Source organism: Falco biarmicus, chromosome 2, assembly GCF_023638135.1.
Source record: "Falco biarmicus isolate bFalBia1 chromosome 2, bFalBia1.pri, whole genome shotgun sequence".
Classification (NCBI taxonomy): Eukaryota; Metazoa; Chordata; class Aves; order Falconiformes; family Falconidae; genus Falco; species Falco biarmicus.
Window position 1 is genome coordinate 20,522,625 of NC_079289.1, and position 14,557 is coordinate 20,537,181.

At 39.0% G+C, this 14,557-nt stretch overlaps 1 protein-coding gene across 1 annotated transcript in view; it reads right to left on the reverse strand.

Annotated features, from left to right (window-relative positions):
• MICU2 (mitochondrial calcium uptake 2) overlaps window positions 1-14,557 on the reverse strand; it is a 151,480-nt gene that overhangs the window by 53,637 nt on the left and 83,286 nt on the right. Inside the window, exon 2 of the mRNA XM_056327504.1 lies at window positions 9,879-10,026. Within this exon, the coding sequence (XP_056183479.1) occupies window positions 9,879-10,026 (148 nt within the window). The remainder of the gene's footprint in view (window positions 1-9,878; window positions 10,027-14,557) is intronic.

The window sequence follows — 14,557 nt, forward strand, 5'->3', positions numbered from 1 at the left end:
GCCTTTTTCCTCTTTACTGGACATAAAGAATAGGGACTGTCCTCCTGAAATTAGCATTTGTTTTAGCTGCAGAGGAAAGAAATTGAATTGAAATGTGAATCAAATTTTAAGTAGGCTTTTTATAATTCTCGAAGTCGGCACGAATGAAAAGCAAACAACAGACGCTTTCTTTTAGTGAAAGGGTAAAGTAATTTATGTTGCCCACTGTACTCTTAAATAATTGACTATACTGATTTTAAAGCCTCTCTCACTTTTTCAGCAGCAGTGACTGTCTTTACCATCATACACATCACAAACAACATTGCTCTTTTCTGCTAAATAGTTGCTCTCTTTTGCCAGTTCGAACAAAGCCTGAGAAGCAGATGAAATTTTTTAACATTAGATTTCATTTTCTCCCAAGAAAGTGATAGTGGAGCTCTCACATTCTCTGTCACCAAGAAGTCCATGGAGAAGAAATAACTGCTACGTCAGGGTGTGGGTGACTGTTCAGAAGTTGTCAGGCACAGTAAATAAATACAGTCCCAATGGAAAAGCAGACAACCATGCACATGAGACAAAATGACTACTTTTAGTATTCTCTATTATAAGAATCTGCTCTGTCAGGCTCACAACTGTTTGGATCCAGTCCACTGTTAAGAACAAACACATCTCACTCTCCCAGGAAAACCAAAACCAAAAGACATTTGGAAAGCAACGAAAAAAGACAAAAGTCATCTGTTTTCTGGAACTGGCAGCTTCTCTAGTGGGATACATGACCTACTAAGTGCTTACCAACACCAATGCAGCAGCAAGACTCACTGTCCCAGTTGTATCAGAGGTAGGAGCACAAAGGACATGCATTCAAGGTTTGAAAAGAAGGCTAGCACCTGAAAAATGAGCTGTATCATTCTGAAGACTTCAAACATCAGCTCTTCTGAAAAAAAACGGAAGTAGTCTGAACAAAGTCAAATGGCAGCTGGCTCGGCCATATTTTATATTCAAATTCCATACAAGGAGCCCATTTTTTAATTAAGCCAAGAAGAATCACAGCTCTTGGTGAACAACGTCCCAGGATACTGGCATTTTCCATATACTGATAAGCTAAGCAGAAAAGCCAAGAACTGCCAATTAGGATGTGTTTGGACCTCATAGTGGTGCTACCTACCTTTCATCTGGGAAGAACCAAGGCAGGATTTGTTGAAAAATGTGGTATCTTTAGTTAGCTATTGCTGAAAAATCCTTACGCTTTCAGGTGAACAAGCCATTTCCAGGTCTGAGAAGAAAGATATTTAACTAAAGATGTAGGCAGCAGAATGACCAGGTCCTTGCCACCATTATGGATGCTGGTGTGAGGACCAGACCTCTCTGATGGACTGGACAAGGCTGGAAGATTGATTCAATTACTAAGAATTGGTTCTTGGCTGTATTCTTCTCCTCTGCAGTAATCAAGCTGGTAAACCCAAGAGAGGGCACTGCCATGCAAGCAGGTGGCTCTAACAAGAGAAACCTGTGTGTTTTACACATGGAAAAAAGTCTTTGAGCTTTGTATTTGCTTTTGTTTCACAGCAGATGAGAAAGGCTACTGAGCGCAATCTGTGCTATAACCCACTGCAGGTGCAGGGCTGGGGAGTAAAAAGAGAGAACATAACCAGAGTAGTTTCTCCCTTAGGAAATCGATGCCAGTGTTTTCCACACAGGGAGCAGTGGAACTTCTCAAAGGTCTCCCTGGAGACCCCAGCCGTTTGGCAAGTAAGGACAGCTCCTCTCATCTACCAAAGCAGGCTGCACACCTTGCCTGCTGCTACTGCCTAGAAGGAAAGTGATTGATACGCAATGCTTCTACCTTAGATAATTTTAAAAAAAACCCATCATGTAACATAACTCTTATGAGAATGTCCAGAGGAAAAAAAAGAAATCAGACTGTATCAGGATTACTCAAAAAAGGATAAATCTAATACAATAAAAATGCAGTGCTGGCAAAGAAAAGCACAGAACCATCAGCACTGAAAGAGTTACAAACAACTGAAAATGTGAGGTTAGAATGCATGCTAGATTTTGGCAGGAGCCTGACCTGCACTCCTGGCACCTGCTATCATCCACCACGGGTCCACCAGATCCCCATCAGTTTTAAATATCTGAATGCAACCCAAGGCATTTTAAAAAAAGATTGTACTTCTTAGGTACAAATCAATACCTGTCTATGTTAAGGATGTATGTTGCAAGAAATTAAAATACATTTAAGAGTGAAAATAATTCAGTGAGTCTGATTTTCACACTACATCTGTTAAGTCTTAATTGTCAGTTAAGCAGGATGTTTCAGAATGCATTAAGTTCCACTGAATTTATTAAAAAAAAAAAAAATACTGAAGTAATCTGTCAAAAAGCATTCAGAACCATGCAAGGAAAAATCCCAGAGATATTTTCTGTGGTATGCTGACAGTATGTTGTAAATGTAGTTGAAACTGTGTGTAGTGTTCTACAAAAATAAAGAGTCTTTACAAATAGGAAAAATATTCAGAGATGAAGAATGATTGTATGAGTTCTTGAAATTTGTTCGTATGTATAAAAAGATGTGACTTCTCTGTTAAGTATTTTAAATATCACAGCAGCATGTCACAAAACTGGAATACTTGACTAAAGCAGAAACTGTTGCAAGACTTCTGAAATTCAGGCAGCCAATGTTTATACAACAAGCAGACTCCTGTTATTAATAACCAGATCTTTCCATTACTTGTACTACAAGTATTCTGTATGCCCACAATATATTTTCATTCATTTCAAGGAATCTGTTTTCCATTCAGATGCCATTAAATAACCAATAACTTTCACACTTTAAGTAACTAAATCCTTCAAGATGTGTATTAGGACCACTTGCCTCTTGCTCACTACTCTGCTGAAGCCTGACCAGTTTCATTATTGGCATTATTTCTGTGCTGCATTTAAAAAAATTGCTTTCATTCATTGAGGAGTTGCAATATATGTTCTCATTAACAATTGTTTTTCAGAAAACTGAATAGCTAGAAATGTATTTTCAAAACATAACATCTTGCCAAAGTTTTTACCTAATCTGTAAGCACTGCAGTCAATCAAGACAGGAACTTTGATTCAGTGTCATTCTCCAGCTAGTCAGCAATGCCACAAAGGGAAAAATAAGAATTAACAAAGCCATGAGCTTATTGCAATTTTACTGTCATCTCATGCAGACATAACCACAAAAACACAAATGTAATTAATACCGTGAGTATAATTTTAAGGGTCAAAAATATATCCTATTTGACCTTACAAGGTATGTATTCCAGGTACCTCCAGCACTGTCTTGTAATGTGGTTCCAGGCCTGGAAATGGAACAGGGGGGAAAAAAAGGACACCTTCTCCCTGTGCAATGATATGCTAAAATCATGCTGCTTCCTAAGTGATTTTGCTCCATCATTCCTTTTCCTCTGAACACCACCGCTCTTGTGCCTCCTCCTGCTACCCAACCCGACCATGCATGCTTCCTCACTGCTGCAGCTTGCAGGGGCTACAGTGTCAGAAGCCACCCCTCCTCACCTAACCCCTCTGCTCTAACAGCAGCACCTCTTGCATCTATTTTTTGGACTCTCAACCTAACAAGTTTTTCTGAAAAATGAGAGCAAGCAAAGTCAGTGCGGTGGCCAGTGATTAATACACCAAAAAAGCAACCTGGCCAACAAACCAGATTTGATTGCTGTGGGACGGAAGACTCCATTGCCCCTCCACAATCCCATCTGTGATTCTGTTACACAGAGCCTTGATGCAACTGCTATGAAAATGCATTAGTCTTTGGTTTCACAACAAAGCTTACGTCCAAATGTAAATACGCATTATCAAGATTACAGGAATTTCTGCAGTATTTCGACTGTTTCTAGATACAGAAATATTTCCCTTCAAATTAATTTTTAGATAAACTAATCCCATGCAGATCATTGGTGTTGCATTAGACAGCCTATGTAACCGAGTTATAAGCGTTAACACACTATTGCTGAGGAGAAAAGTAGAAAAAGATAGAAAAAGTCTCTGATGGACCAGACAAGGTTGGAAGATTGACTCAATTACTAAGAGCTGGTTCTTGGCTGTATTCTTCTCCTCTGCAGTAATAAAGCTGGTAAATTCAAGAGAGGGCACATGCCAATCTATCTTATTTAGATTACCTATTTACCAACAATTGGTTAAGGTACAACATTTTATGCAAAATGATTTAATATTTTATCCAGAACACCAATTTTAGTGTTGTATTTGGACACTTAAGGGAAAGGAAAAGGCCACATGTATACAATATGTTACTTTAAAGATTTTCTTAGGATTGTGGTAGGATTTCTGAATGCTGTTTGGGTGATGAAGGATAGCTGAAGATGAAAAATTCACAGTATGGGTTGATTATAGAAGCAGCTATTTTCAGCAGTCTGCTTATCTTTGCTTATGTGTGCAGATCCTTCAACAGGAACATTACTTTCCTTCATTCATAACCTACTTTAAGAAATGAGTAAACAATAATGACTAAGAAGTTTGGCTAGAAATGGTTGATTTTGTTTCATTTTTCTAAAACTCAGAAGAGATTCATACAATGACCTTAAATCATCATGTTGCTTCTTTGTCTTTGCTTCACTTTACCTTCCACCTAGCACTGGGAAAGGGGTCATCTTTCAGCAGAGCTCTCTACTGCGTTTGGAGGATTTGAGCAACACCACCATATCAGTCCTAAAAAACACTAAATGCAGAGATAGAGAGAAAACACATTAGAAATCCAGGAGGACTGAATTCAGTTCCCAGTTGTGCCAATGGCTCCCCATATAACATTTCAGTCCTCGCTTCCCATATGGAGCTTTTCCATTTACTGAAGCTTAAATCCTAGTCTTTGACTCTGAATCCTAGGTTTTAGATCTGACACTCATGCACAGCTCATATTGGTCTGATTAGTTATCACGTATGAAATTCAGGTCCAAATGACAAATGAAGACACTGAAGTATAGGCATCTGAACTCCCACTAGAGGCAAATACTCAAGATCCAGAAACAAAAATATGGACCCAGCTCGTTCTGAAATGCCCAGCTACTGGCTGGTCCCTCTTGGCTGTCTGAACGCCACCAACTGCACCAACACTGATCTCCACTAAGGGCAATGGGGAACTCAGTTTTCCAGCTGTTGCAGCCTTGCGCCATAACCCTCCCTCAGGTTCATTCACCATCAAGACCATGCTGGTGCTGTAACAACACGAAGCCATACATTGCATCCTACCTGCAAACATACCACCACCTTGCACCAACCATGTTTTCACAGAGAGTTTAACAAACTCGACCGACTTCTCCCAGGAAACTTAGAACACAATAATATTCACTGACAGATCGGACTCTGCCGTGGAAATACTGCCTCTGGCACCCTGGTGCTATAGAACACAGGAAAATCTGTTTTTATAAGACAAGCTAACTTGAATGCTTGTCTTCGGCTTGCAAGAGGAACGTACTTCTGAAATAGAATAATCTTCTCCGAAAAAATGAACATAAACACAGTCCAGATTTAACATACTGCAAAATCTTCATTTTCTTATATCTGTAGTCCTTTTCAAAATTTAATATGGATTTTCTTACATGTTCTACAACAGCAGCACACCAGACATGAAATTTCCGTGGATAAGTTCTAACACAGTATTGGCTGTATAATCTGGGATATGAGTCTAAATATACACAACTGTTTAAAACGCAAGTTTTACGTGAAGCTGGAAGGGTCTTTTTAAAAACAATCCTGCACTGTAAATTCAAATGTAAATCAGCTGAGCTTTATCCTTCTTATACCTGTTACCTTAAAAAGGTTAGAATTTCTGATGCAACACAGCAAGTTCATATTATTCTTATTAGGTATTACAAGACATTGAGAAGTTTCTACATCACGATAAGAAGAGTAACAAAACACTTTTTCACTAAACTATCACTGCATCAGATATGATGGTTTACACGCACATCCCACAGATTACTGGGAAAACTTGGCTGGTTTTGCAATTGTTTGCCACACAGCCCTGTGGTAACATTGTTTTAACACCAGATTACATGGCATATAACCACGAATCCAAAAATTCCAACGCTGCATTTAGCACGCACTGTGTTAACCGGTACAAAACACTGTTGTAGGTGTTTTATACTGGCACAAATGCTGTGCTACACTACCACATCTCATTTACTGTTTGCCACTGTTTATAAAGAGGTGACTGCTCCCTTCCACAAAATAACTAACAGTAATAGAATTAGGCAAATATTTACAAAGGTAATCCAGTGTGAAATGCTGCATCTAAAAGCAAGCAAATTTTTTTTGACAGTGCCTTTCTTCCTTTATAGAGTTCTTTGCTTTGTCAATATGCAGAACAAAACAAGTCTGTCAGGAAACTGCATTTGTTATCAGCTCATTCTCCTTAGATGACAGGACTGTAAATATTTTTCTTCATTATCACCCTGACAGTAAATAACTTTGCGGGTGTGATTTAATCATCAGGAATGCCAAGATTTCACAACTTTTGTCCTACCTTAAAGAAAATGAGTAATAGAGAAACCCATGCACCAGGGAACAAATGAGCAGAACTAGTGAACTAAGGTCTATCATGCAGGGTTCAAGATCACTTGGACTGAATGACAGTTGATATACTTGCACTTCAGTTGATCTGTTTTCTTATCTGGGAAAGTGCTCTATAATAAATCATAATTTATTGCATGTTTTGCAACCTTGTCAAAGGGCACACCTAAGATTTTTGCTTCAGTAATAAATTCCACCCAACTGTGTGCAGGAATTCACTTGACAATCTGGACATAGCTAAAATATTTTGGCATTTTCTAATCTCAGCACTTTTGATGTAGCACCAACAACTCATCTGGTTTACACAACACCACATTTACTTTCTTCGAAATTTAATTATGCTTAAAAACTATCAGGAGATTTCAAAGTAATTCTCCAATGACAATCACCAGTGAGCAAAAACCGGCAAGGCTGTCGGACAAGGATCCCTATTCCCAAACCCCTAACTGCTTCTCATCCCCTCTTTTTGCTTGCCTTTTTCCCCTTTGGGAGTGTTTATCTCTGAATAGGAACAAAGCAACAGAATATTGTGATCAAACTCAGCGATATTTGTCGCTGTACATGGTGAAATAGCTTGTGAAGCTGGTCATATGTTCCTGCTTATTATCTGTAAAAAAGACAGCAGAAACAAAACTTTAGAATAGCCCTAAGCTTTACATATTATTACATATAGTAACCAACTGGCAAACTCCAAGCAAACATTTATGAAGATGTATGGTTACTGCCAGGGTGCTTCAAATTTTTCTTGAGTGTTTTGTGTTGTGTTTTTTTTTTAAATTAATGATTAATCAAAAACAGGTAGAGAATAACCAAAACATATACAGCTTTAAGTTCAACAATGTAAGAGTCACCATTTGTATACAGTATCACATGCTAAAATTGCATCTTGGTATGCCATTAAGTGAAGGGCTTTCTAGAATTAGTGGTGGCATGCCTGTTTTCCTTTCTAAAACCACTGTTAAGGGTAAAAGGGAATTAATTTTATGATATAAGCAGAAAATTTCCAAAAATAATTGCTGCTTTGCTATGAAGTTCACCATCTTGATCTACTCTGAATATACCTGGACCGACACTTGGGATAGGTCTGTTCATTTTACTTGTATGAAACTCTTCAGAACACAATGAACAAACTGCTACCTTTAAAATACTTAAACCACCATATTTTTCTGCTAACCAATGCTATGTCTGTTTGCAGTTACAAGAAAACAAAAAATCCTAAGCAATATGACTTGAAGAGAATTGCTTACCATTGTGTTCACGCTACTGGCCAAAGAATCCACCCCAACGATGGTTAAAAAAATGTTTAGGAGCACTAGAAAAATGTTAATAGTTGAATATATGAATTGTCTATGATGCTATTGTTGTAAGCCTGACCTCAGTTTGAAATGCTAAATATGCATTAGTGCAAAGATTTTTTTTGTTCACGTGTTTTTTCTTGTCGTTTTTTTTTTTTCTGTTTAACACTGTTTCCTACTCATATTAGCAAAGTAGCTGAAATTAACTTGGCTGCATTACAAATAAATCTTACCCCGCAATACCACTTCATTAAAAATCTGCACGTGTACTACTATAGTTGGAGTAACCAATTAATATGTATGAACTGCTAAGAATGAAAAACACTTACTTCTCTAACCTTGTTTTCACAGACAACTCTCTGAAACCTACACCTTCAAACTGAAAATTTCAGTATTCACTGTCTTTAGTGGCTCAGGCTGGAAAACTTAAAAGAAAATCCCTTCTAGGTTTTTAACTTAATGACCTAAGTTTTGTAGGAGCTAGAACCCTTTCCCTTAGCCATATATTTACAGATAATAATAATAATAATAAAAAAAGATATTTGAGAGTCTCCATGACTCTCAAGGTCATAAAGTCCTTCTAAGGAAATATATTCAGCTTTGTATAATATTAGAAGCTGTGTGTCAGCAGTGAAGCCACATATCCTTATCACCTATAGATTTTTGGCAGACACAAGAAAACTTCTTTTATTACAGATTTTTGTGTCCTATTTTTTGACCACTTGCAGCTCAGTAAACTGTTCTGCCCCAGGTTCCCCACAGGTTTGAATCAAAGTGCATTCAGGTCTCCTTCTTCCTCCCTGCCTCTCAAGCCTTTACACAGGACCTTGAGTTCCCTTCTGTATTTCCTGCTCAATACCCCCAAGTCACTCGGACATTTGCTGCTAGCTGGACAAAGCATCCCACACTATTAATGGCTTTTGCTAGACAACATGCTCCCCTGGTCAATATGTGCAGACTGCAGCAAATTAAGTGACGGCAGTGATTAAAGTTGGAATTTCCTCCTCTTTCCCTCAGCAGACGTACTAACAGAGTATTTGTTCTTTAAGAGACAATCCCCTCTGAAACTTGGAGAACTTAACCCTTCTAAAGCAAACAATTATTGGGAAAGCTATAAAAGCCAATTTTTTTGAGAAAAAACACATATAATTTAAAAAAAAATTCTGTAACATGGAAATTACAGAAGATGATACAAAGACAGATAAAAGAAGCTTAAGGAATGGGGCAGGGTTAATGAGGCCAGAAAACCAGTAGGAAAGAAGGACAACAATCCATGCACTTCTTATTTGTGCATTGGTCCTATCTTCTCCTCAAAAAGAACACTTTACAAAGTATTTTTTTAAAAACATATGTACAATTTTGATCTGTTCTTAATTAGGTTTTGTACAAACCAGAGGAAATGTGAAAGCAGAAATGCAGAAGCAAGCATAATGCTTCATTACACTCATTCAAGTCACTCCCATCACTGCCTCTTCTAAGAAAAAAGGTCACAGAGTACTTACTGGTGAAGTGGATAGACACAGATAAAGGGGCCAGGAATGGTATGAGCACTATTACATTACACTCCTACTATTTTCTGTGGCATATAAGTAATTGAGGAAGTATATACTGATCAGACATGCAAATTATGCAGAGATAAAATGTTAACATCAAGTCACCAGATTTCTAAATCATCAGTCTCCCTTCACTGGTGTAAAGTGTGGTGGTGCCTATGAGAATCCATATGCACAACATTTATAAATTGACTTACGCTGACTTATGTCAGATAAAGGATATTATCCCAGTGACTTGCAAGTTACATCTTTAAGGGGACTGGCGAGTTTCTTTGCCTTCACAAATGCAATGATGAGAAAACAACTTACGTTCAACTTGATCAAATTGACTTATATATTATAAATTTACTTATATTGACTTACGCTGACTTATGTCAGATAAAGGATCTTATTCCAGTGACTTGCAAGTTACATCTTTAAGGGGACTGGCGAGTTTCTTTGCCTTCACAAATGCAATGATGAGAAAACAACTTACGTTCAACTTGATCAAACATTACTGAGAACAAGAAATCTCTCGGTGTCATGTAGAATTCTCCTTCGTATTCCAATGATGCAAAATGCATGAAGCGATGCTTCCGAAGAGACAGTCTTTCATCCCGTTCTGCATAAATGACATCTTCCTTCTGAAACAGAAAAAAAATCCATGCAGAAAGATGGCTGCATTTGTAGACCAACTCTGAAATTAGTAAGAATCCTATACTTGATCTTAATTAACCTCAGTATTTTGTGGGTAGCCACAACAAGAGACTACCAGGTATTAAAGACTTTATGGCATAGTCTTAATGAATGACATGCTTAAATTACATTCAAAATATTTTTTGGTTTCACTGAGAGACACAGCTGAGCCAAATCAATGGTCTGCTGGTCACCAAAGGCTGCCCTTGCTTCCCGCTCCCCTGGTCTTGCACCTCCTCGTTTGACAGCTCTGCTACTTGTTGGACTTTTTGCAGAGCCAAACTCAGCTTGCTAACTCAACAAAAAGCTAAATCGACCAAACAGCAAATAGCATTTTGCCAGGTTAGTGACTGGCTCAGCAAAGGTTGAAATGTTCTCTGCATCTATGCAAATGATCTACTTCTGAAGTGAATTATTAAGTTGTGTGGAACAGCTTATAAGATGGGAGAATAAGGATGTTCTAGTTTAAGTATGGGCTTATCTTTCAGAGCCGTTAGAAAAATGGGAAAAGCAATGAAAACAACAACAAAAGAGTCAAAGATCATTATCACCGAACATAAAGATTCAACTAGCTGAGCAAACAAAAAACTTCCAACTCCCTCCACACACTCCTTAAATATTGAGACTCATGATCAAAACCATACAAGTTGACAGTACTCTGAAAAGTAGTAACAGCACTTACTAGCAGCAAGAGAGGACACAGACACAGTGAAACAGATGCTTACATTTTAGGGTTTCAGAGAAGTAAGTGACAATAGGAAAATGAGACACTCTAAAATTCAGAATACGTGGTGTGTATTTGAACATTAATCACGGAACTATTTTACCACCAGCAGCATCACTCAATTTTAGGGCTGTTCAAAGACATGAGAAAGCAAAGGAAAAGCAAGAAAATCCAAGGCTAAGTACCAAGATCCCAACCTGAACATCCTCGGAACAAGTCAGAAAAGATGGATGTGCAGTTAGGTCAGTGCCCATGGCATCACTGGGGTGTGCGATGCAGATGAGTGGGTACAGCCTAGGGCATGGCCTACCAAGGTGCTGCATCACATCTTCCAGCAAAGAGTCACTACATGTTCATGCAACTTCCAGTTCCTTGATCATTCCTATGGATTGCTTGGCACTTGAGCAGTCCATTATAGTGCTGGTATATGCTGCATTTTGCAAACTGGGTTACTCCTGAGAGAGGGCAGTGTAACCAGCTCCTGGTTCCACTGAGACCAGCTGCAGGTGCAGTGAGGGTCTCACCAGTTGATGTGAAAACACAGGGTCTGCTGTGGTGGATGCATTCATGGGGCGAACTGTGCGACACAGGCAGACATTCTGTGAACACAGGAGGAGGGAGACCAGCAGGAACATCTCACTTGTTTTTTCTGAAGTCAGCACTGGCTATAGCGACACACAAGGTAACAGGCACCCAGCTGCATAGGAGGTTGTTATACAAACTGGGAACATGCAAATAATATAGCAGGTAATGGGGCGCCTGTGTGTGTGTTTGTGTGCACACATCCAGGGAGTGGGAAAGCAAGAAGAGAATGGGACCCTCTGAACCACTTATGAGCTGCGATCAGATTTCTCTCACTTCGGTTCCAACTTACTATTCCTCCAGGATGGAGACTGCTAACTCAGTCTCCTCTGCTGAGTTCAAACAATTGCAGAATCAAGCACTAGCAGTTACATTTCCTCCACCCAGCTAACAACAAGCCATGACTTTGGTATAAAGTGGCAAAGACAGCAGGGGAGCTAGCTGATACGATGAACATAAAAGTTGTTTTGGGATGACAGCTTCTAGCTCTCAGACAGGGCTCTGAAGTTAAAATAAAAAAAACACATTAGGTTTAGTGTCAGGCTTATGAGGTAGAGAAAAGAGATGGAGGAGTGACATTGACACAGGCAACTCCAAAATGGGACTCAGTGTGGTCTGAGAGTAACAACCAACCCCTTTGGAATGAAGCACTCTGGGAACAAGAGGGTGGACCTTAAGCTGCGGCCAATAACCAAGTCCACTGAAAAACAAGTGAAAAAAACAGTTCAGTGGACAAAGAGATATCAGACAAGAGAATGGAGCATTTCAACTTTGAGTTGTTAGGTTTCCTTTTTCTCTGCCTACCATGGTCCCTAACTGGATATGGGAACTGTATGTTTGTACAGTTTGGGGATCTCAAGACAAGGGGTACAACCAACAAACCTATAACCATAGCCTGCATACAATTATTACCACCATATATTATATTATACTTAATTATAGTTCTAAATAGATGGCTGCAACTTGCCATTTAATCCCAACGCTGTGCACCTGTGTGTTAGCATGCAGTACTTGTTAAAATACTTCACTGAATGATACAAGCACCTTGTTATAGTCAATTTTAGTTTCCCCTTGTAGTGTTTGCTTCCCTCAGACTTCAGGTTTCAATGAAGGTGGGGGTGGGGGGGAAGGGGAACAAACAACAAGAAAAAAAACCAGAATACTCAGAATTTAGAATTAAAACAGTCATGTACTGGTATGCAAGGTGAGTGAGCACTACTTCTAAGTGTCTGAAGCCACGGTTTGCTTTGTTTTAGATATGACCACTTTGTATCAGTATCACTACTTTAAGCTTCTTGTGTAGTATGGAGCTTCACCATGGCCTACAATGCAAGCGGTACTGCTGTTCTAGGATTCAGACCTGTACAATCTGGAAAACACTGTTTAAAAACAAATCTAATGTGACGAGAACTTTAGCTTTATTCTTTTTAAAACTTTGGGAGACAATTGACTGTAATTGCTTAGTTAACAAGATTCAACAAATGTTGCAGACATCAAATAAATATTTCATAACTGGTGTGTATTAACAAGCAGCATTCTTATTAAAATATCTCCTTCTTATAGTAACATGAGCAATTTTTGCCCGATGGCGAATTTTAAAAAAATTATGGAAAATGGCTTCACAGTTTCCTTTAAGTAAAATTACGGAATGAAATGCAATCTTTCTACACAAATACAAAACAAAAAAGTTCAGACAAGAAGAGCTAATCCTCCAACATCTTCGAACCAACTGGATTTTCAAGTTTCTGAAGTCTTGCAGTATTTGTCTGAATTCTGTCCAAAGCTAAACTTGCTACTGACACCAAAGCACTGAATTTCAGCAATCCACACTTTTAACCAAAATAGATAGGTACAAGTTCACATATTAACTCTGAAGAGTGCACTGTATTTGGAAGACAACGCATTCCCACCAGAATTACAATAACGCACGACTACAGATTAATCAAGCCCCTTTCTTTTCATGAAGCTTGCATCCCTGATCTGCGTAACAGCCTTGGGAACAAGGGTGATATTTCTGATGGAAGTCAAATTCAAATACTGGCACAAATAAGATAAACAAACCTTACAGGATGAAATGCGTCAGCTGTGCCATCTTCTACTTTGTTTTCAAAGGTTTTGCAAAATTCCCTATGTCCTGTCACTGTATGAGAAGCTCAGAGTCTGCTAAAAGCACTCTAACCCCTCTGGACACCAGCATGAGCTCAGCTAGAGCTGTGCCAGAGCTCAGTTGCTCATGTGTAACTGCTTACTACTTCTGAACAATGTGTGGCCCTCAGACTGAAAATTCATGGCACTCCAATGGCAGTAAAACAGCTTGTATATATGTACATACAAAGCTGACCTGCCATCTTGATGATGACAGGTACCTTTATTTCTGCTTTCCCCCTACATTTTATTCGGAAAGCAGAATGTTCGCAATTATCTCATATCTCATTATTTTGCACTTTAATTGGTAGAGGAGCACAAGGCAGACCTCATTGATGGCCTAGGAGAGAAATTTGTATAGACAAAATAAAAAGCCGGTAAAAATATTTCAAAGATGCTGAGTAGTGAGGATAAGGCTGAAATTTCCCCAAGTGGCTATGCATTCTGCCCAAACGCTAAGAAAACAATAATCTGAAAGCTTTTATTGATATCCTTTTTACTACAGAACATCTGCAAGCTGAGTGAACTGGGCTTTTTCAACCGGGGCAAGAGAAAGCTTCAGTTAGTCCTAACAGCAACCCGCCAGTGCCTATGGGGAAGTTATCAAGATGATTGACTTGGGCTCTCCACTGGAGCTTCATACAGCTACACCACCAGCACTTCTATTAAACGTGGTTAATCCAGGCTCCCATCTATAACAAGTGGTAAGAATGACAGTTCTGGAGTGCAGTTACAGAGGTTTTTTAGCTGTCTGGACAGACAGTTCAGAAGATGCAGGGAAGGACAGAGCACCACAAAAAAAAGCTGAACTCCCTTCATATCAAACATGCAATTCTATTGCATGGGAGAATGAAAATACAGGCACACATAGCTGGAGAGTAGAAGCTTGGAGGAGAAGAGATGGTGGCAGAGGTGTTACATGATTCAGCCACACCAGAAAGTATGCAAGGAAGATGGAGATTTTCACTGTCCAGAGTGAAGGCAGTTAGCATCAGTGGCCACATACTCGAATAGCACATCACGATGAT